Source organism: Maniola jurtina, chromosome 9, assembly GCF_905333055.1.
Source record: "Maniola jurtina chromosome 9, ilManJurt1.1, whole genome shotgun sequence".
NCBI classification, from domain to species: Eukaryota; Metazoa; Arthropoda; class Insecta; order Lepidoptera; family Nymphalidae; genus Maniola; species Maniola jurtina.
The window spans coordinates 1,859,792-1,882,397 of record NC_060037.1 but is presented as its reverse complement, the minus strand read 5'-3'; the positions used below and the strand labels follow the sequence as shown (position 1 = coordinate 1,882,397).

The 22,606-nt window shown below is 36.4% G+C and overlaps 1 protein-coding gene across 3 annotated transcripts in view; it reads left to right on the top strand.

Annotated features, from left to right (window-relative positions):
- Nucleotides 1-22,606, top strand: part of LOC123868397 — a 228,674-nt gene that overhangs the window by 44,764 nt on the left and 161,304 nt on the right. For all 3 annotated transcript variants that reach the window (XM_045910908.1, XM_045910905.1, XM_045910904.1), the window contains exon 2: nucleotides 9,103-9,602. In XM_045910908.1, the coding sequence (XP_045766864.1) occupies nucleotides 9,149-9,602 (454 nt within the window). In that variant the 5' untranslated portion in view covers nucleotides 9,103-9,148. The remainder of the gene's footprint in view (nucleotides 1-9,102; nucleotides 9,603-22,606) is intronic.

Here is a 22,606-nt window from a genome sequence, read left to right as displayed (position 1 = left end):
ATTAGCACCTAACTTCGTGAAACATTACCATGTTTACTTGGAGAAATTGTGGTATTTCTGTCAAACTAACTTGGTATATATTTATGATGCATCTATACCCACGGTAATTTGTTTTTTAAACCAACTTTTTAATGATTGTTACCAATACGGCACACTCAATTCGTTTCGCAGATACTAAGCCAAGAAATAGTTAATAATGATAGCATAAAAAAAAAAAAAATGATGTAACCTGAGATGCCAACCTAGTATTAAATAAACTGAGCTCATGGCACCCCAATGTGCAATTAACCGTAGATAATCTTACAAATAAAACCCCTTACTAGCTCTGTCGACCGCACAAAGAGTCCAAACTCTCTCGAAGATAAAAGATAGTAATATTCAAAACTTCTCTCATCGTATCACAATTAAAATTCCCGACATAATAAAGACTTCTAGACTTGGCTTTCAACAACCCATTATTCGTTTACCCTTCTTTATACAGAGAACAGCCATAATATGTCCAGCCACTACAGTGTTATGTTATACATATAGAACGCACCTCATCGTTAAGAACATCCTCATAAACCAGTAGCGGTATTGTTAATAATGATGATACTACTTTAGCAGAATCAATCACTAATCAATCTTTATCATATATTTGATCAGTCAATTATATCTAGTGTAATCACTCGCAACTTGCAAAATCATAATACGGTACTTACATTGTACTTAATACATATAATTGTTTACAACTAGCTAGGATAGCTAGTATAAGGATAATAGTTAATTAATTTTCACTTAATCAGTATGATTACGAAAAAAAAAAAAAAAAAACTTATGTTTATTGATTGTACTAAAGGATATAATAATAATAATTATACTCTATTTAGATACAATCTTTTATTTTTCATTGATGATATTTCCGCAATACTCTCAAAGTCTACCTGTGTTATAACATCAAGAACCTGCTAATCTCGAGGACGAGGCGCGAGTATAATTAATGATTAAACGAACTTACCTGTACGTGAAGTTCTATCATAATTATACGAGCGCCGAGTCCGAAGAGATTAGCAATCCCGCCCGCCCAGTGCGCACACCCCAATTAGTGTCTCGGAAATACATCAATGAATATCAGAATCTCTTGCTCTAAACTAAATGATGGACGACAATCGACCGAGAATGCAAATGGACGATACCTACCCACAACAAGAAAAATAAAAATTTAATTAATACTTTTTTCTCAACTAAGTGCAGAGTGGTGACATCTAGGCGTAACTACCTGTGTTATAACATCAAGAACCTGCTAATCTCTTCGGACTCGGCGCTCGTATAATTATGATAGAACTTCACGTACAGGTAAGTTCGTTTAATCATTAATTATCGCCTTATCTGATTACTAAACAAATCATGCCCACGCGGAATGGTGCCAAGAATACTGGCTGCATTTCCGCGCTGGACAGCTAGACTGATCCGTTGCGCAGAAAATGAGCCAGCCTTCTGTTACCCGATCAGGCTATTAAAAAAATAAAATTCTTGATAAACTTTTTATTCCATAATGCTCAAAACCTCGTTGTACGTATGTAATTGTAGTGGGACGTTAATAAAAGGTTACTTTAATATTCCCCATTCCATATACTCTTCAACAACTTCAGTAACTCTCTCTTTGTATCTATCATCCAATATGAACGACATATCATCAACGGTATTTTTACCAAAATCTGGAACTTCATCTTCTACTGTAAATATTATGGGAGAATAAAACAACGCTAACATAAGGCCAAAATCTAAGTAATCTTTAAAATCTTTTTCAAAGTCCTTCTTCGGATATACATCTTTTATGTCTAATTCAAAATACTTAAGAAATTCAGTCAATTTATTGTGATATCGATCTTTCAAGTTATTCATGTGAGCCTTTCTGAATTTACGATCAGTTCCAGTGTAAAGAAAAAAGAAAAGATCTTCTAGTGGTGATCCATAACATAAAAATTGATAGTCAATTAATACAACTTCTTTTTCTTCTCCGGCCTGTAAATTATAAAAATAAGTAACATTTTCAATTAGAATTTTTAAAATAATAATTCATATTTGTACCTAAATATTTTTAGAGTGAACATTTTGCACATTTTTAACACTCAGAGACGTTCCATCCTCCATCTCTGAAGATATTCATCAGATGTTCATTATAAAATTTTTAAAACAAACAGGACTAATTTGATGGTACATTCTTTAAAATGGGAAAGATTTATTAAAATCGGTATAGGTAGATTTGACGTAAGTATGAGAAAATTGGGTTTGAAATTTATGTACTTCACCCGGACGAAGTCGCGGACATAAGCTAGTCTTCTGTATAATATATACTTGTAAAAGGAAAAGCTGACTGACTGACTAACTGATCTATCAACGCACAACTCAAACTACTGGACAGATTGGGCTGTTTCGTATGCAGATGCTATTATGACGTAGAAATCCGCTAAGGTATATTGACAAAAATCTACTTACGATTTCTTTGACCATTATATTACTCAACTTAAAGTCGCCATGATTCATGCACTTAACTGAACCAAATTCACCTTTAAAATACTTTGGATATTTGTCATAAAATGAGTTTTGTAAAAAATAATCTATTTTCTCTTTTGTGCCTCTATCGAAATGTTTAGTCGTAATTTCAAATATTTTTTTTGCATAATTTTTCCATACAATTGTATCATAGAAGAGCGCAGCAGATTCTATTGTTTTTATCTTCTCTTCAAAGTAATCTGTTCTTTTATGCTTTAGTACGAAAGCTAGTCCATGTAACTTAGCAAGCTCTGCGATTGATAGCTCTGCAAATTTTAAAGGCATAACATCCATCCTATTAAGAGTTTTGAATCCTTTTTTAGCAATGTTTTCGAGAAATATCGCTTCTGGAACGCATTCATAACTTTTCACAGTTTTGAGTCTCTCTCCTTCCGGTACATTTGCATTCTCTTGTAGTGTATTAAAAATATCAATCAATTCAGTATACAGTAATACTTCATGTGAATAGCAAGTTTCAACATTGACAATAGATTTCATAGTACCTTCACATGAGATGATTTGTTTAAGAAAAATGTGTATTTCTTTGGGTCCATCTTTGGTTTCACCTTTGATATCAACCTCGTATAGGTCTCCCAAGTAATTGCTGCCATTATTGGATATCATTCTTTGGGATATGTCGTGCGATGTAAAACCTTCTCTTGCGACAATATGTTTAAGTGACTGTTTGACACTGGGAAAGAACTTAACTTCTAATTCTTCATCGTTTGTAATGCCATTTTTTATTAAGTCTTTTGTTAAGTTACTACAAGATTTTTGTATGACATCCATTTCAATAAATTATATTTTAAAAAAAAACTAATTGTGATACGTTGCAGTTAAGTTGTGACGCTCGTTGAAACACTGCGAGAATAATATAATATTGACGTAATCCATGTAAAACATACTCGTAATTATGTTTTAGATAAGAATAAATGACGCAGATTTGTTAAAAATGCAAGCTGGAGACTGACTTGTAACATTTTGGTGTAATATATCGAGATTTTGTAACTTAAACCAAAGACTGACTTGTAACGTTCGTTTGTAATGTATCATTCGCGGTGGGTGCTCTACTCGACTTTCTATTCGCGAATTCCTTTTGAGAGTTACATTACTAGTCAGTGCACTTCAAAAATGGACACACTTGAGCCAAAGAGCTCGAATCGATACATTACACACCCTACAAGTCAGTCTCTAGCTTAAGACTGTTATGTTTTATCTCCGATGTTCACATATTATGCTAAACTTATACTTACATAATCTTATTATTGATTTAATAAAAAAAAAATAGATTCACTTATTATGTACCCAAGTTCCCAAACAGATAGTGTTTTTATAAACATCAGTTTTTATATGTTTAATTGCTTATCGGGCCTTGAGATTTCAAGTGAATCATTAATGTAATAAGTATCTACTATATAAAAGCCATACAAGTATTACGCAAGCAGAATTTAAGTAATTTGTAAACTCCCCTCCCCCTTGTCAGCAAAAGTAAGCAAAGGTCTTATATCCCCTACCTATGCTTGGGTAAACAGTACATCAAATCTTTGAGAAGAGCAACTGTCGAATTTCTTGTTAGTTCTTCTCAGTTGTAAAGGTATTCCGAACCAGTGGTAGATCCATTTGACAATTCAAAAGTGCTTGTAAAAGTTTAATTGAATAATTCGACTACTAAGTAATTTAATTTCTATTTTCAAAATCCTAGTTGCTTATCCCTTTCGAATACTGTATTTGCATAGGTCAACAAGTGTAAATTAAAAATTTATAACACCCCCGACGATCCAAAGTATTTGAGTTTTCCAAAACATCATTTTCAAATAAATAATTATATGATAATTATGTATTTAGGCAACGTCCATCTTGACAGCTTGACATTTGTCAATTGACATAATATTAAGAACCTAACGGTTATCTAACCTTCTCTTCTACAAGAAAACTAGAAAAGAGCTGATAACTCTTAAACGGCTGAACCAATTTTTTTGGATTATAGCTAAGAACACTCTCGATCAAGCCACCTTTCAAACAAAAAAAACTAAATTAAAATCGGTTCATTCGTTTAGGCGCTACGATGCCACAGACAGATACACAGATACACAGATACACAGACACACAGATACACACGTCAAACTTATAACACCCCTCTTTTTGGGTCGGGGGTTAAAAATAATTTATTTATCAGTGATTATTAAATAGAGGGTTTTCCATAATACGTAAAATCCACGTCCTTTCTTAGTTTTATGTGTGATAACCATTTTAAATATTTAATATGTTAAAACGCACATAACTCCGAACAGTTAGAGGTGCGTGCCCGGGATCGAACCCCCGATCTCTCGAATAGGAGGCGGAAGTCATAACCACTAGGCTATCACGGGTTTGGTAGTAAATCTATTTAGTAGATTCGCTACAAGGCCATTATTGAAAGCAAGAGTCGAATGTTTTGGAAATATTTTCTGTTATTTCGTTCGCGGCTTATCTCTCTTTATCTCCTGACTCCTGACCTTTGGTGATGAATTAGGAAAATATAAAAATAAAATGTTTGTATTTTTAACCCCCGACCAAAAAGAGGGGTGTTATAAGTTTGACGTGTCTATCTGTGTATCTGTCTGTGGCATCATAGCTCCTACACTAATGAACCGATTTTAATTTAGTTTTTTTTTTTTGTTTGAAAGGTGGCTTGATCGAGAGTGTTCTTAGCTATAATCCAAGAAAATCGGTTCAGCCGTTTGAACCTTCCCGCCTTCACTTGTCGGGGGTGTTATAAATTATTAATTTACACTTGTTATCGAATAAATAGGTACCTACTATACTCTATCTTTAAAAGAGTGGGACTCTCGTGAAACCATGTCAAGGCAACAGTCAGAGAGAGGGAGACATGGAAATCAACAGCCCTAAGTTCCAAGAGGGAATAAAAGGACCCCATCATCATCATCATCATCATCATACTCTATCTACGGAAATAAGTTAGTATAGGGCTCTCTTTGTTGACCTGTGCGTGATGGACACGAGGTGGTCCGTCGCTCACAGTGTGGTCCTCGGTTCGGTTGGCGTGCTGTGGTTCCGGCATGCCTCTAACGGTGTTTGGGGCCACGTAGTGTCCCAGTGATGGATCCGCTGAGGCGGACATCCGCTGACGGAGTAACAAGGTTTTGTCGGTCTCTTGTGGTCCGAGATCAGCGGTGGGATGGAACTTTGTGAGGTTTTTAGTCGGTAGGAGTCCGACATAACCATTAGTGGCCGGTGGTATCCATGACGGATAAAAAAACCCAGCCATAGGGTTAGAAACCATCACCATTATTACGTTTTTTACATACCTTGGAGAACATTATGGAGAACTCTCAGGAATGCAAGTTTCCTCACGATAGTTCATTCACCTTCAAAGCAAATGTTGTACTTTAATTGCTTAAAATTGCGTCTAGAAAATGGCAAGAGCTTTTGAAATAATAAATATATACAATGGCGTTGAAAATCTCGGAAAGACCGGCTCAGTGAGTACAAAATTCCACGGCTTTCTTACTAATTGAGTCTTTTGTGGCAGATTTAAATGTTAAATTATATTCTGGTTTTTGTGAGAGCGAGTCAACGATTTAACTTATAACAATACGGCTGTTGGTTTGAGATATGAATATAAATAAGTTGTGCATTTTAAAAACTTGCTGTGTTCAATGTTCATACTTGGTCGATTTTCGGGTGGCTGTGCTCACAACCTTTTCTGAGGGCTGGATCCTCGCTTGGGTGGGGCCATGGGTGTTGTTGGGTTGTCTTAGTTCAAAAATATTCCGATGGAAACTCCCCCTATTCTTCCACCAGATAAATAGGTAAGGCTGAGTGCACTTGGGCATACCAAGTGTAATCTTTCCCTCGGGCGATGCCAAAAATATTTTCCATCTCGCAAAACATGTTTGCGAAAACAATCCGATCGATGTTGTGACCGGAAATTGAAGTAGGCTCGCTTCCGCTTGAATTATTAATAACCTAATTTTCACGGACTTGCAAATTAGTAATGGTCGTTTTCCACGCTGCCTGATTACTGTACGTCCGACTTTTTTAATATTCAGATACAAAGGAATACAAACCTTAATTTGCTATAATAACCTGAAAAAGGCAAATCTTTATGGTGCAACATGCAGCAAGCGACATGCACAGACCGCCCTCTCACTGCTAAGCATGCAGGAAAAGCTAGCCAATGAGCAAGCCCGAAGTAACACCACGCAACACCACACAAATCCATCAGAACACACTTGGATATCATGGACTTCCTCAAAGTAACACCTGCTTCTATACAATTTTCAGATACAAGTTATCTTGACCGACATCTCACCTGGTGGTAAGTGAGGATGCAGTCTAAAACTTTTTAAAATTGTAGACTAAGTAGTTACAATTTTAATTAGCTTTCTACAAGTACCGCTCAAAAAGACACACTATTTTGCATAATATTAGCATTTTGCTCTTCGAGAGCTAAAACATCTGGTTTTTCGGTTTTGAATAAATTTGCTTTTATTGCCAGGGGAGTTTTTGCAGAATGTAATTCCTGCAGATGACCTTCCTCTTCATTTCATTCAACAAAAAACTTAACTAACCCACCCAAGGAGAAGTTATGATATAATGTGATCGAAGAAAGCACGCATTTACCTACCTAGCAGATGCCTATTACAAAACTCTTTTTTTTTCAACTATAGTAAAAGTATTCGCTTGGCTATAGGTAATCATACCAAATAGTAGGTGGTAATCCAACCTAAAGAACACCACGCCTGCCTAGGAGATGAAATTCTAGATTCTAGCCAGAGATGTGCTACCTAAACATGATTGTGCACTTCAGCTTTAATTCCCTGCAAAAATAAACTCTGTTGCATTAGCATAAAGTCCAATTTCTAATACAATTATGCTAAGCGGAAAAATGAGCCGAGCGAGAGGTCTATAAATTGGAGTGTGTTACTGTCTAATGGATTGCAAGCATAAAAAAATATTTTCTATGGTACGAATTATGATGTAGCTCACAAAGTTCTTATTCATTGTTTATTTAATTTCAAACAACAAGATTACTTTCTTTTGCTTTCGCAGTAATTTTCATACTGTTATCTTTATTTTATAATGTCATTAAAATATCATTTAGTTTAAAAAGTATTATAAATATTTTTTTAAATTAATAGGATGACAACACTGGGTGTCAAGCAAAACAATATGGCGAACATTCTGTACTATACTATACAGAAGTAGTAAGGTAACCATAATTTGATTGTTTAATGGAAGTGTTTTTTTCTGTTTATCGATAGATTTCTCAAAAATGAAGACTTAAGGCAAAAATGGATCGCTGTCGTTCCAGGAAATATCAGCATAAATTCGGCAGTTTGCGGAATGCATTTTAAAGCGGAAGATTTTGCTACGGCTTCGTGTGCACTGAATTTTTTTTTAAAAGAAACGCTGTACCATCAATTTTCCCAAAAGTATGCCTTGCTTACGAACTTCCTAAAACTGTTTAGTACCTAAACACATGCACCAGATTATACAAAATAATTTTACTTACCTATATTATAGGTACCCATACTTAACATGACTGGTACTTTTTCGTAGAACAAAAAAAAATTGAATTTCTCTACTTTTATAACTACAGCGCGGCAGACTATGGCCTAAACCTTTATCATTCTGAGAAGAGACCCGTGCTCAGTAGTGAGCGGTAATGGGTTATCAGGATGATTCATCCTCTCCTATTCTCATATAATCCATCAAATGTCTTACATTATCAAATCGTGTTGTCACCCTAATAGAAAGGGACACACTCCAATTTAGCGCTATCTCAATAGGCTCGTTTTTGGTGTCTCAGTGCACAATCTTGTTTAGGTAGCATGTCTCTGATTCTAGCAGTACGAATTAGAAACGAGGACGCGAAGTGGTGTACCTTGAATGAACTCTTCTTTAACCCCCGACCAAAAAAGAGGGGTGTTATAAGTTTGACGTGTGTATCTGTGTATCTGTGTATCTGTGTGTCTGTGTATCTGTGTATCTGTGTATCTGTGTATCTGTGTATCTGTCTGTGGCATCGTAGCGCCTAAACGAATGAACCGATTTTAATTTAGTTTTTTTTGTTTGAAAGGTGGCTTGATCGAGAGTGTTCTTAGCTATAATCTAAAAAAATTGGTTCAGCCGTTTAAGAGTTATCAGCTCTTTTCTAGTTTTCTTGTAGAAAAGAAGGTTAGATAACCGTTAGGTTCATAATATTCTGTCAATAGACAAATGACAAGCTGTCAAGATGGACGTTGCCTAAATACATAATATTTGAAAATGATGTTTTGGAAAACTCAAATACTTTGGATCGTCGGGGGTGTTATAAATTTTTAATTTACACTTGTTAAAAGATAGCGAGAAGAGGTTGTAAGAGTGCTGAAACAGAATGGAGCGCAGGCGTCCCTCGAAGTCAGTCGACCACATCTTCGCTCCACTCACTTTAGTGGGCAGGCAGCCTAAGAGTCGAAAACTCAGATCTCTGAAGAGTCCAACCTTGCCTATAAAGAAAGGGAGGCAATTTTTTCTCATAAATGCCAACATTATGAAATTAATACCATTTTTTTGTTACAGAAAACAGCCATGAAAAAACCAGGCGCTACACACACAACAAAATAAAATGACGACAACCAATGGTATACTCACTATGCAAGCACCAATCAAACGTTACAATCCGATCAAATTGAAAATGAACAGTATCCATACCAACGTCATAGCAACAGTGGTTATCCTCGCATCGTTGCCTTACATCTCAACTTTAAACCTTCCAAGTGGAGACCCCGCACCGGGACGCTCGCCGGGACCACCTGTCGACGAAAAGTTTGAATTAGAGACGAATTTGGGAATGCCTGAAGACCCAGTTTACGACGAAATGACGACGACTGACGATGTTCCAACCACTATAAGTGAAGCTAGTGTTAGTGAAAGGACGGTTGATGGTTGCGCGTACGCACACATTCCGAGTGACAGTGACGAAGTAGTTACGTTGAGTGAATGGAATAGTGATGTGAATTTGACGGTCAGTCATTCGGTGTTCGATAGTGAGGAGCTCGTGAAAGGAGTTATATATGATGGTGAGTATTATACATACGTGAAATGCTACGTGAAACAGAATAAGCACAATTTTTATCTGACTGCGGCAAAGCCAAAAGGAAGGGTTATGATTTTAGCAGTCTATGTATGTATGTTTTTCAAAGAAATACTAAGCCAAAAATAACAGACCATTAAAAGACATCGTTAAAATAGAGTTAACTGAAGCAACCACAGCCATAATGGCCGGAACCGATAAGTGTCGCACGTACTTATGCCTTTCTTATCGAGAGTTACATTTTTGTTTGTCGTTTTCGGGTTTGCCGTAGAGACCCTATGGCTCAAAGTCAGCGCTCAAAAACTCTTACGAGAGGTTTCTACATATACAATTGGTTTATTAAGTGACAGAAGGGCTGGTTTAGTTATATTCGCAAAAGCTTGGTTGTTCAGAGCAGAAAACATTATATGTATGCAGGATTTTTATAGATAAGGCTAGATTTTTCATCAAAAAAGACTCAAAGCTAAAATATTTCCACCAACGTAGCGTACGGGACCATGCAGTCAAAAGCTCTTGAACGTGCCTAGGAGTTGTTCACGACAATTCTCAAGCACACTGAACGATTATTATTTTGGTGAGCATTCGTTTGCCAAATCCGTGTGCAAACTACAAACCCTAATACGGATGTTGCTTAAAGTGAAAAATCAATTATTTCCATTGATTACTATAATTATTAATAGAGGATCTTCCAAAATACTTGTTGCTTGTTAAAAAAGTGGATTGCATTTGAATCGTGTACTAACTAACTACTCAATGGACTAATTAGTTAAAATAATTCACATATAAATATCTCTCAATCAATTTATTATACAAGTGTAAATTAAAAATTTATAACACCCCCGACAAGTGAAGGTTACAGTAACTAGAAAAGAGCTGATAACTTTCGAATGGCTGAACCGATTTTCTTGGAGTATAGCTAGAACACTCGATCAAGCCACCTTTCAAACAAAAAAAAACTAAATTAAAATCGGTTTATTAGTTTAGGAGCTACGATGCCACAGACAGATACACAGAAACGTCAAACTTATAACAACCCTCTTTTTGGGTCGGGGATTAAAAAATATTTATTGAGTTACTGAAACATAAACCTCCTGGGTCTGGGATCTTGAGATTGATAAGTTGTTTTCTTCTTATTGTAGACAATCACTAAGAAAAGATTTTCAAAAATATTGTTGGTGAAGAGGGAAAGGACCTACAAGTCATTCATGTATGGAGGGGAGCCACTTTAGAATGTTAATTGTACGTACTTCTACCCAATTTTATTTCTCCAGCCTCTACATGAACATTGTTCTACAATCAAGCGCGAATGATTGTTATACAAACGCATTAACACTGTGACAGCACAATACAATTTGCGATTCAAAGCGCAGATTAGAGTTCTGATTAGTGATTCCCTTTGGATCATGTTGCTCCTTGACGACTAAGCAATTCTAGTGCAAGAGCTGGTAGTACAAATACAATATGGTGTTATACTAACTTACTAATTCTCTGACGGCCAATACAATTTGCGATACAAAGCGCAGATTGGAGGTCTGATTGATCGTAGCTCAGAATTTTCAATAGAACCATCAGAATAGAACTTGCTTTACACATAAAATATCTCAATAGGAGTGAAGTTCCCAATTTTAGTTTTGATTGTACCAAGCCTCAGCAATACACATCCCAAGCAATTGTAGCAAGCCTCAGTATACAATCACAAGCCAGTATTTTTTTATACCAACGCACTGATGCTATATGGGTAGAATACAATATACGATTCAAAGCCCAGATTTGAGTTCTAATTAGTAATTCCCTTGATCATGTCTTTCCATGATTTGCATAAGCCAATCCTAGGGAAAGAGCTGGTAGTACAAATACATGATGTTGTACAAACGCATTAAGCGATACGATAGCAAATATAAGCGATTTAAAGCGCAGATTGGACTCAAATCAATATTGGTGATCAGTTAAAAAACAATTAGACATCATAACAGTCTTAAAATATCACAGTTATAAGGTGTGAGGTGCGCAATATTAATTATGAATATACTCATATCACTTCTTCACTCTTAATACTTACTACTTTTTCTGTGTATTCAATACATAGGAAATATGACAGTGGTCCCTTACACTATCGTTAATTTGCAACACACATCGTAATTAGTGTCTTAACTACATTAGTCTCATGTTTATTCAAAGCTAAGCCCACCTCACACCTCGACGCGCATATATATCTACATACACACAGAGTTATGTACTAAGTTATTGTATAGCATAAGATACACTAGGTGCCCTACATGAAATAATAATTTTTGAGACAAACGCTTTTCATTCTTGCTTTTAGTCAAACGATCACAAAACTCAATCACACACACAAACGCGCAAAACATGTAGTGCAATTTGAACACGAGGCGTTGACTGCCACAGATTAGGTATTAGTTTGACTGCGCATTGTAAGCTCAACGGCAAAGCTAGGTTTCCACCCGTCCATAGTTGCTTACACTGGCGGGTGCAAACCTAACTTTGTCGTATGTCTTCATACTGTTTCTTGTATTAAAACTTCTACTACTTAGCCAAGTTGGACACGTCACTTTCGCACTTTTACTATGTTAAGCCTTTAGATCCAAGTTTTCGATGAAATCGTTCGGAAAGAAAAGTTTCGCTGAAAGAGTATTGGCAGCACGTTTGAACGCATCAAGCCGTGTATAATGACACGGCTAATCCAGACAACTTAGCAGACTTTGTGACGCCTGTGGGGTTAGAACGACTTTTAACAACTCGCTAACGTTGATAGAACAGCTATAATTTCGGCAGTAAATGTCCTCATTACGATTACATTGCGTTAACGTTTATTAGAGCGATTTTTCACGGTTTTACATCTAGCCAACGTTGATAGAATTCAAGCTTCGAAACCCTGTAAATGTAAAGTGAGAATAAAATAGACTTAAAGGTGAATTTTTTAAAGTAGCTTTTGCGCTACTATCTATTGGTTTTTGCTTTCCGATGTTTCCGCATCGAGCGTTGACTGTAGATGTATGGATTTGAAAAAAAAAAAGTTAAGTCCCATCCAAGGTCCCATCTAGATTTTTGACGTTAGACGTTTAAAATGTTTCAAAGCTCGAATTCTATTAAGTTTCAACTTTGGCGAGGTAAAATCTCATGCTAACCATACTGTTATGTCGAGGAAAATTGCCCTAATAAACGTTAAAGTAACGTAATACGATAACGTGGATATTTTTTCCTGTAATTTTATTTTGATATTTTGACAGTAGTGTCCTTAATGTGTACCTTTCTCTTTTCATACAAACGTATTTCGGTTGTTATCACACGGCCTTATCTGCAGTTTGCCAGATTTCCGTAAAAAAGCGAAGTTTTGAAGTCGGGCTCAAAGATTTGTATAAAAGGTTTAGGGTACATATAAATATTCCTACGTTTAAAAAACCCAAAAACTTAGAATCCACAGCTGAACAGACAATAAAGCAATGGAGGCAGACTTCAATCGTCTAGAAAGCATAAGGAAGAAATAAAATCGTTTATTATTTAAATTGTGCCACACATCAGGGGGCACGGCAGTGCCCCCGCCAAGACGAGCCAAACGGCGGCCGGGGCGCTACGTACCTTTTTCTCGAAGTGTTTCGCCGTATTTTCGACCCGTCATAACTTCGGTCTGGAAGACGCTAGAAAGCTGAAATTTTCAGTATAAGGTGTCCTCAGCAAATTTACCAAATATACCAAGTATCAAATATCTAGCTTTTATGGTTACAGATTTATTGATACCTAAAATACGCCGATTTCGTCCCTCACTGATGATCATCAAAACCTCTACTCAAAACCTCTAAGGTACTTCCCGAAGTCCTAGAAGACTGAAATTTGGTATGTAGACTAGAAATTGACTACAAACTACAGGAAAATTAAGAAATTGGAAATGCCCCCCCTCTACGCCTCTTATGGGTGAAGCAAATCAGTAAATTCTGTCGCTAGAATGCTGATATTTTCAGGATAAGATGTCCTGGGCAGATTTATTAAACGCATTGAGTATCAATTGTCTAGCCTTTATAGTTTCAGATTTATTGACAGTCAAAACTTCTAGTCTGTAATTCTAGGGTACTTCCCGAAGTCCTAAAAGACTGAAATTTGGTGTGTACACTAGAAATTGCATACAAACTACAGAAAAATTAAGAAATTCGAAATTTTCCCCCTCCACTCCCACGTATGGGGGAAGCAAATTATTTGTAAAGTCTATCGCTAGAATGCTGATATTTTCAGAATAATATGTCCTTGACAGACTTATCAAACGTACCAAGTATCAATTGTCTACCTGTTATGGTTTCAGATTTATTGCCATTCAAAACCCCTCTAGTCAAAAGTTCTAAAGTACTTCCCTAAGTCCTAGAAGACTGAAATTTGGTATGTAGGCTAGGGATTTCATTCAAACAACAGGAAAATAAACTTTTCCCAGTCTGTACATTTAAAAAATGTGTTTCCTGAAGTCCTAAAAGACTGAAATCTGATATATGTATCTGCTTTAAAATTGAGTTGCAAGATTCCACCCAAAAAAACATAGTTACATACATTGCAAGTGGAATAAAAGCTTTTAAAAAAAGAGGTAACAATAGAGAGGGGGCCATGAAAATGATGTAGGTACTTACAAAAAATAGATCCAAAAAAAAAATCTAGAGCACCTGCCAAAAAGAAATGAAATCCCACCAAAAACATTTCATGTAAAATGTTGCCAAGACTCACAAGTTCATAATGCTTTCACTGTTAAAAAGTTATGAGATCTCTAGTAGAGCCAAGCCCCTAGCTGAGCTTAGAATTGTGCTGGCCATGGGACCTATCCCAAGTCCAAAGTATATAGCTCTTAAATGCTCTTGAGTATATCTCATTTATAACAATAAAGAACAAATAACTCTACTTACAAGTTCTGATTTTACAAACCCTAAATCTTGGTTAAAAAAGTACGGCTTGGCCGTTTAATGTTCGTGAAACTATTACATGACATAACATATTATATTAAGGTCATAAGGAATAGTTTGTTCGACAATTACTAATTTTTATTATACTTCATGATTGTCGCACAAGCTATTCCGGGCTTAAATGTCATATCAGATAAAAGTACCACGAACATTAAACGGCCAAGCCGTCCTTTTTTAACCAAGATTTAGGGTTTGTAAAATCAGAGCTTGTAAGTAGAGTTATTTGTTCTTTATTGTTATAAATGAGATATACTCAAGAGCATTTAAGAGCTGTATACTTTGGACTTGGGATAGGTCCCATGGCCAGCACAATTCTAAGCTCAGCTAGGGGCTTGGCTCTACTAGAGATCTCATAACTTTTTAACAGTGAAAGCATTATGAACTTGTGAGTCTTGGCAACATTTTACATGAAATGTTTTTGGTGGGATCACATATTATATCTAAGAGGTTTCCCCCATCTTAGCATTAAAGCCAATATGCCTCAAGTAGAAGAAATGCCGATATAAACTGTCGTGTATGGTACAACCTGAAAAAGGGCTTCAGCTCAGAATAATGTTGTATGCTAAATTATTTGGTCTGATGGGAGGGATTTGAACTCATGAACTATCCGTCCACTTAACCGTTGAGCTAATGGGGAGTTAGTAGAGATCACATCTTACATACCACCGCACATCTAATGGGTACTCTAGGGGGTCATAAAGATCCAAAATTAAGCTGCCCTAGCATTAATAGACCTTCAAAGATTATAGATGGTCCGGCCCTTCAGAATTACGAGTTGTAGAGGGAATAAAGGTTAATAAGGGTTAAATGGATAATGACTTGTATATACACGCCAATAACAATTCTGGCTCACTTGTATTGGTAGCCAACTTACTTCTATAAGTCTTGTTAGGCTAAGTATATTAAACATACATAGTTACTTAGATGGGATGACTTCGTTTTCTGGTTGATTCCTACGTGTCGGCAGCAGCCTTTTTGTACATCTAAAAGTATAAGACCACGATAATTGTTCTGCTAGTGCAAAATATCTTTATATCAGCGTGTTATATACATATTAGGCAGAAACACTTTGGCCTTGTTTATTTTCTATTATATTAACTAAGGTCTGTCATCATCATCATCATCATCATCAGCCTGTGGACGTCCACTGCTGGACATAGGCCTTCCCTATAGAGCGCCACCACACCCGGTCCTCAGCCTTCCTCATCCAGCCACTTCCCGCCAGCCGCTTTATATCGTCGGTCCATCGTGCTGGAGGGCGTCCCACACTACGTTTGCTCAAACGCGGTCTCCACTCAAGGACTTTCCGGCTCCAACGGCCATCGCCTCTACGACAGGCATGGCCTGCCCACTGCCACTTCAGCTTGCTAATAGTTTGGGCTATGTCAGTGACCTTGGTTCTCCTGCGGATCTCCTCATTTCGGATCTTATCCCTCAGGGAAACTCCTAACATAGCCCTCTCCATAGCTCGCTGAGCAACTTTGAATTTCTGAACAAGGCCATTTGTCAGTGTCCACGTTTCAGCACCATAGGTGAGGACGGGAAGGACTAAGGTCTGTACGGTACGATAATAACAATAACATTAAGATATTACACGAGGATATAAGCTCATTTAATAAACTATACGCAACTTAATAGACTATCACAGACACATATAATTAATTTTTCGATTGATAATTACTGATAGGAACCTGGCGAAAGCCGACATAATTGGCACGTCTGTAGATGCTTTAACAAGGGTCAAAATAAATTGACGAGATGTGGTGTGATGAGGCAACCCTTTGAGGTCGATCAGAATTATCATGGCACTTATGACCCAAGCTATTAATTATCCAGTTTACTATTCAGAAGCGTATTTTAGATAGCAATTTCGGATGGGTATTGAAGTTCAAACGACCGTAATAAATATTAACTATTGAGTGATATATTGGTAGTTAGATGAAAATAGATGACCGAGTTGTGAAGTAATTTATTATATTGACAACAAGTGTAAATTAAAAATTTATAACACCCCCGACGATCCAAAGTATTTGAGTTTTCCAAAACATCATTTTCAAATAAATAATTTGGTATGTATTTAGGCAACGTCCATCTTGACAGCTTGACATTTGTCAATTGACATAATATTATGAACCTAACGGTTATCTAACCTTCTTTTCTACAAGAAAACTAGAAAAGAGCTGATAACTCTTAAACGGCTGAACCAATTTTTTTAGATTATAGCTAAGAACACTCTCGATCAAGCCACCTTTCAAACAAAAAAAACTAAATTAAAATCGGTTCATTCGTTTAGGCGCTACGATGCCACAGACAGATACACAGATACACAGATACACAGACACACAGATACACAGATACACACGTCAAACTTATAACACCCCTCTTTTTGGGTCGGGGGTTAAAAACAAAGCTACTACATTATTAAACTACAGATGTTACGCTTAAAGGCATGAACTCTTACAAAACAAACCAATACAATATGGATAGTTTGAATTACGTAGGTAATAATTTTCATACAATTTATTGCTAGATTCGGGGAGTCAGAGGTTCGAACCCAAGCTCACACCTCTAGCTTTCCAGAGTTATATGCGTTTTTAACTGACTTCAAAAAAAGAAGGAGGTTCTCAATTCGTCGGATTCTTTGTTTTTTTTTTTTAATGTATGTTCACCGATTACTCAAAGAACCGATTTGGAATTTTTTTTTGTTTGAAAGGGTATACTGTGCAGGTGGTCCCATATAAATTTGGTGAAGATTTGATGAATATCTTCGGAGATGGAGAACAGAACTCCTCAATGGATAAGAGCAAATTGCTCGCGATCAGTGTAATAGCTTAGTAAACAGTAGGTCTTTAACTGGGGATAGCATATTATAGTACAGTGGGGCCACTAAAAATTGTGAAATAAAAAAAATTCAAAAGAAAAATAAAACCGACTTCAAAAACCACTAAGCGAGCTTCACATTTGGATTTCTAATTTTGTTTTATTATGCTCACTCGACTTCATACCTAGGTAGGTACATCACACGTGTAACTAAACAAAAATTATTTATTACTTTTTAGTGCTAGTGGTTTTTGAAGTCGGTTTTATTTTTCTTTTGAATTTTTTTTAGCAATTACATATAACTTGCTTTAACATTGAAAACTGCATCGTTAAAAAACGATCGAATCTAAACTAGTTAAAAATAATTTTAAAATATTTCAAAAAACAATTTTAAAATAAGTAAAGCTCATTTTATAAAAAAAGGCAAATGAAAAGGTCCAAATTATGCACGGTAGAGTTCCGTAGGCAATTTGTAGCGAAAGTTGCGGTTCGGAATTAATTTGTGTGCGCAGCTAAGGGTAATGTATTATTTCACGCGCTTGTAGGCAGCGGAAAGTGGCTTGCAAAAATTCATTGTAGAATATATATATTTTTTTTTACAAATAAACCGTTGCCAGCTCTGTGAAGTTATTACGCGCCTGCCCCAATAAGGTGTTTTACATTGGCAGAGCAGCCGGTCGTGTTTTTAATTTTTTTCTAATTACGACTATTTTAAATGTAATTTATTACCACAATCAGATAGCCATAAAATAATAAGTATAAGTAGGTACCTACCACTGAAGTTTTGCGTTCACGCAATGCAAAAGATCTCTCAGAATCTACCTTCGCTCCGGTAGGAATTTCTGTTTTTTTTTTATTACATTGGGAAGAGCTTAGATCATAGTACCAGTCTGGCAAATTGTGAAGTGGCAAAGTCAAATTCAAATTCAAAATATTTTTATTCAATTAAACTTTTACAAGTGCTTTTGAATAGTCAAAATAATCTACCGCTGGTTCGGAATACCGTTCCTACCGAGAAGAACCAGCAAGAAGCTCGGCAGATTTTACATACCTTTGGAGTAGGTACGCTATGTTTTCTTTCACCGTGATAGCAAGTGATATTTAATTGCACATAGCCGTAACTCTGATAACTTAAGCGTGCTTGCCCAGATCGCACTCCAAATCCCCGGAATAGTAAGGAAGTCTTCCCCATTAGGTTACCACCGATTTTTGACTGTAGTAACAAAAATTACGACGGTTTTCATCAAATTATCTAAAATACAACTCAAATCGTTCAAGTAAACAAACAAATACAATTTCACGAGGCTGCGTAGTACTGTAATGGGATTAAAGACTCTCTTTTTGTTGAAACCGCCCCCCGGGAAGCCTTTATCCAATAAATTAATCAAATCTTCCTTGTTTACAACTGACCCACTTGCAAACGGGCCGTTTGCGATTTTTAACCCCCGACCCAAAAAGAGGGGTGTTATAAGTTTGACGTGTGTATCTGTGTATCTGTGTATCTGTGTATCTGTGTGTCTGTGTATCTGTGTATCTGTGTATCTGTGTATCTGTGTATCTGTCTGTGGCATCGTAGCGCCTAAACGAATGAACCGATTTTAATTTACTTTTTTTTGTTTGAAAGGTGGCTTGATCGAGAGTGTTCTTAGCTATAATCCAAAAAAATTGGTGCAGCCGTTTAAGAGTTATCAGCTCTTTTCTAGTTTTCTTGTAGAAAAGAAGGTTACATAACCATTAGGTTCTTAATATTATGTCAATTGACAAATGTCAAGCTGTCAAGATGGACGTTGCCTTGATACATAATTATTTATTTGAAAATGATGTTTTGGAAAACTCTGATACTTTGGATCGTAGGCGCGGAATAGTCCAAGAAAATCGGTTCAGCCGTTTGAAAGTTATCAGGTCTTTTCGGTCTTTTCTAGTTACTGTAACTTCACTTGTCGGGGGTGTTATAAATTTTTAATTTACACTTGTTGTAAAATTATACAACTTTCAAGCTTGAAGTGCATAGTAGGTACATGTTAGCCCAAAGCGCTCGGCCATTGCACTTAACGAAAGTGTTCAAGGATATTTAGTGAGTAGTTGGCGTGCGGTTAGATCTGGTTGGCTTATGGACTTTCGTGGGTTTTCATATAAGCATTTGAGTAATGTACTGGAAACTTAACGTGAGATATTTTTGAGTTGTAGAAAAATTTTGAGTGTACAAGTTATCTCAAAGGTGAAAAAGGTGTTTTTCAGTAGGTATTGTTAGTGTTAGCATGTTTTTAATTATATTTTTGAAGAATTATATTTGGGGCCATATGTAACGCACCAGAATAATTTCTTAAATTAATATCAGTTTGTGACTTAAAGTAACAAGTAGTTTATATTAATAATATCGAAGGGCTCCTTACAATATTGAAAATTCGAGTGATATCGCGCGTAGAGAAAATAATATACACCTATAATTGGACATGTACAAGTTCGCCGAATGCTTTGTCCGAGCACATTTAGCTAATGTGTACAACGCTCTTTATCCATTCTAACCGGCCATAGACATACATTAACATTACTTATTTAAGTTCATATTGAACAATCAGATATGACTATTTTAAGTTACCAAGAAATAAAGTACTTATATTTCAAAATAAGTGACTTTGTACTAGTTTGAGGACTTATTTAAAACAATGCTGTAAAGAACTCGTTATAAAGTTAAGATGAGGATCGTATTTAGATACATTGTCGTGTCTTCCTACAACTTTCCTTCCCCAAGAATATACAACTTTTGTATTAAAAGTAACAACTTTTAATACGTCCCCGGACAGGCACGTGGATCGGAAAGACTTTTACTTTTATCATGCATAAAACTCTTTTGAATTATTATCGCTGTTTCGTTCATAGGAAACTAACTTTTACTATAAATAAAAGAAGCTATTTTTGTGTAAATATTTTATAGGCTACGTCCGCGTGATATTCAGGACAAAGAAAGCAATATCTGGAGTTTTAGTGGACCGATTTTGATCAAAGTTTATTAAGAGTTCATTCGCAGTGTATTTTAAAAAACGTAGTTTGGCTCTCATTTGAATATGATGAAATCTTCAAGGCAAGATTGAAAATACATCTTCTAGCCTAGAAGCGCGCTTACTTAAAAGTTCTAGGCAAGCGCGCTCTAACCTAGTCCTCATCAAATTGCTCTCTCATTACTCAGGCATGATTGTCGTCAAGATTAATTCACAATTTAAAAATCTCTGAAACTAAAAAAAATGTCTGTGTTGCCAGGTTTCCTTTAAAATCCACCATGATCCAAACTTTATAGACGCTGATCGTTCTTCCCGTTGGGGACAATACGCAGAGAAACCCTCAGCGTTTATAAAATAACGAAGGTCCGGCACGCACTGGCTCTTAGTCCAATACGGCTGCGAGGCGTGATCGTTGACTGTGGACCTCACTCAGATCTACAAGTGTAAATTAAAAATTTATAACACCCCCGACAAGTGAAGGTTACAGTAACTAGAAAAGAGCTAATAACGTTCAAACGGCTGAACCGATTTTCTTGGATTATAGCTAAGAAAACTCTCGATCAAGCCACCTTTCAAACAAAAAAAAAAAAACTAAATTAAAATCAGTTCATTAGTTTAGGAGCTACGATGCCACAGACAGATACACAGGTACATAGATACATAGATACGCAGATATATAGATACACACGTCAAACTTATAACACCCCTCTTTTTGGGTCGGGGGTTAAAAAGGCCTCTTAAGAAAGCTCCGAGTCACTCAGCGGGCGATGGAGAGAGTCAATATTTTCTAATTTGATCACGTAGAGAAACGTGATCAAATTAGAAATGTAGAGATCCGTTAGACCAACCAGATTAAGTAGAAGTATTGTCTCTACCGATAAAATTAAAATAGGTCTATAAGAAAAAAGGAAAATGTGTCTGACTGACTAACACACTGACTGATCTATCAACGCACAGCCTCGCACAGCTCGAACTACTCAGTCAAGAATGGATTTTTGAAAATTCAAGCCCTAAGGGGGTAAAATAGGGGTTTGAAATTTGTGTAATCCATGCTGACCCTTTTACCAAGAGAAGCACAAAAGCTAGCTAATTTTCTATGCTAATTTTAGGAAAAACCACAAAATATTAGTTAAATCACCGGGTAAGCTATGATATTGCAATTCAGTCATATTATTACCATGTAGTATTAGTTAAATTAACGTGTAGTATTAGCTGAGTGTTGCGGTAAGTGGGCATATTCAGTTAATTACGTTGTGGGACGTACAAGTATTCATAGGTAGCAATAAGGTAGGTACCTAAAATCAAACGCATATATTATGTACTAGCTGATACCCGCGACTTCGTTCGCGTGGATGTAGGTTTTTTAAAATTCCCGTGGGAACTCTTGGATTTTCCGGGATAAAAAGTAGCCTATGTGCTAATCCAGGGTATAATCTATGTCCATTCTAAATTTCAGCCCAATCCGTCCAGTAGTTTTTGCGTGAAGGAGTAACAAACACACACACACACACACACACACACACACACACACACACACACACACACACACACACACACACACATACATACAAACTTTCTCCTTTATATCGAGCCGAACGTTCCCCCGCGCTATACCCCGTTTGCCATCTCGATCTGTCGCGAACTATAGTTAGACAAGCTGCGTTATAACTAAATTACGACCCCATCGAATGCCATATTCCATTATTGTAATACTAGCTGATACCCGCGACTTCGTTCGCGTGGATTTAGGTTTTTTGAAATCCCGTGGGAAGTCTTTGATTTTCTGGGATAAAAAGTAGCTTATGTGTTAATCCTGGATATTATCTATCTCCATTCCGAATTTCAGCCAAAACCGTCCAGTAGTTTTTGCGTGAAGGAGTAACAAACATACACACACACACAACACACACATACAAACTTTCGCCTTTATAATATTAGTGTGATGATATGCCTAATTAATCCCTCAATACACTTACAAGTCATCAATACATGAAAATAATTGCAACACTACCTACTTGGAAAACATTCACAGAAATTCAATTTTCATGCGCCTCATTATTATAACACTGATGATAATATTCATCCATTTTCAACATTTAAAGCTGATCGCATATCTATCAGCACTCTTCGAAATCCGGCTGCATGTTGCAGTATACAGATTTGCCGTTTTTAGCGGATTATAGCTTAAGCTTTTGATTCCTTGTATTTTTAACCTC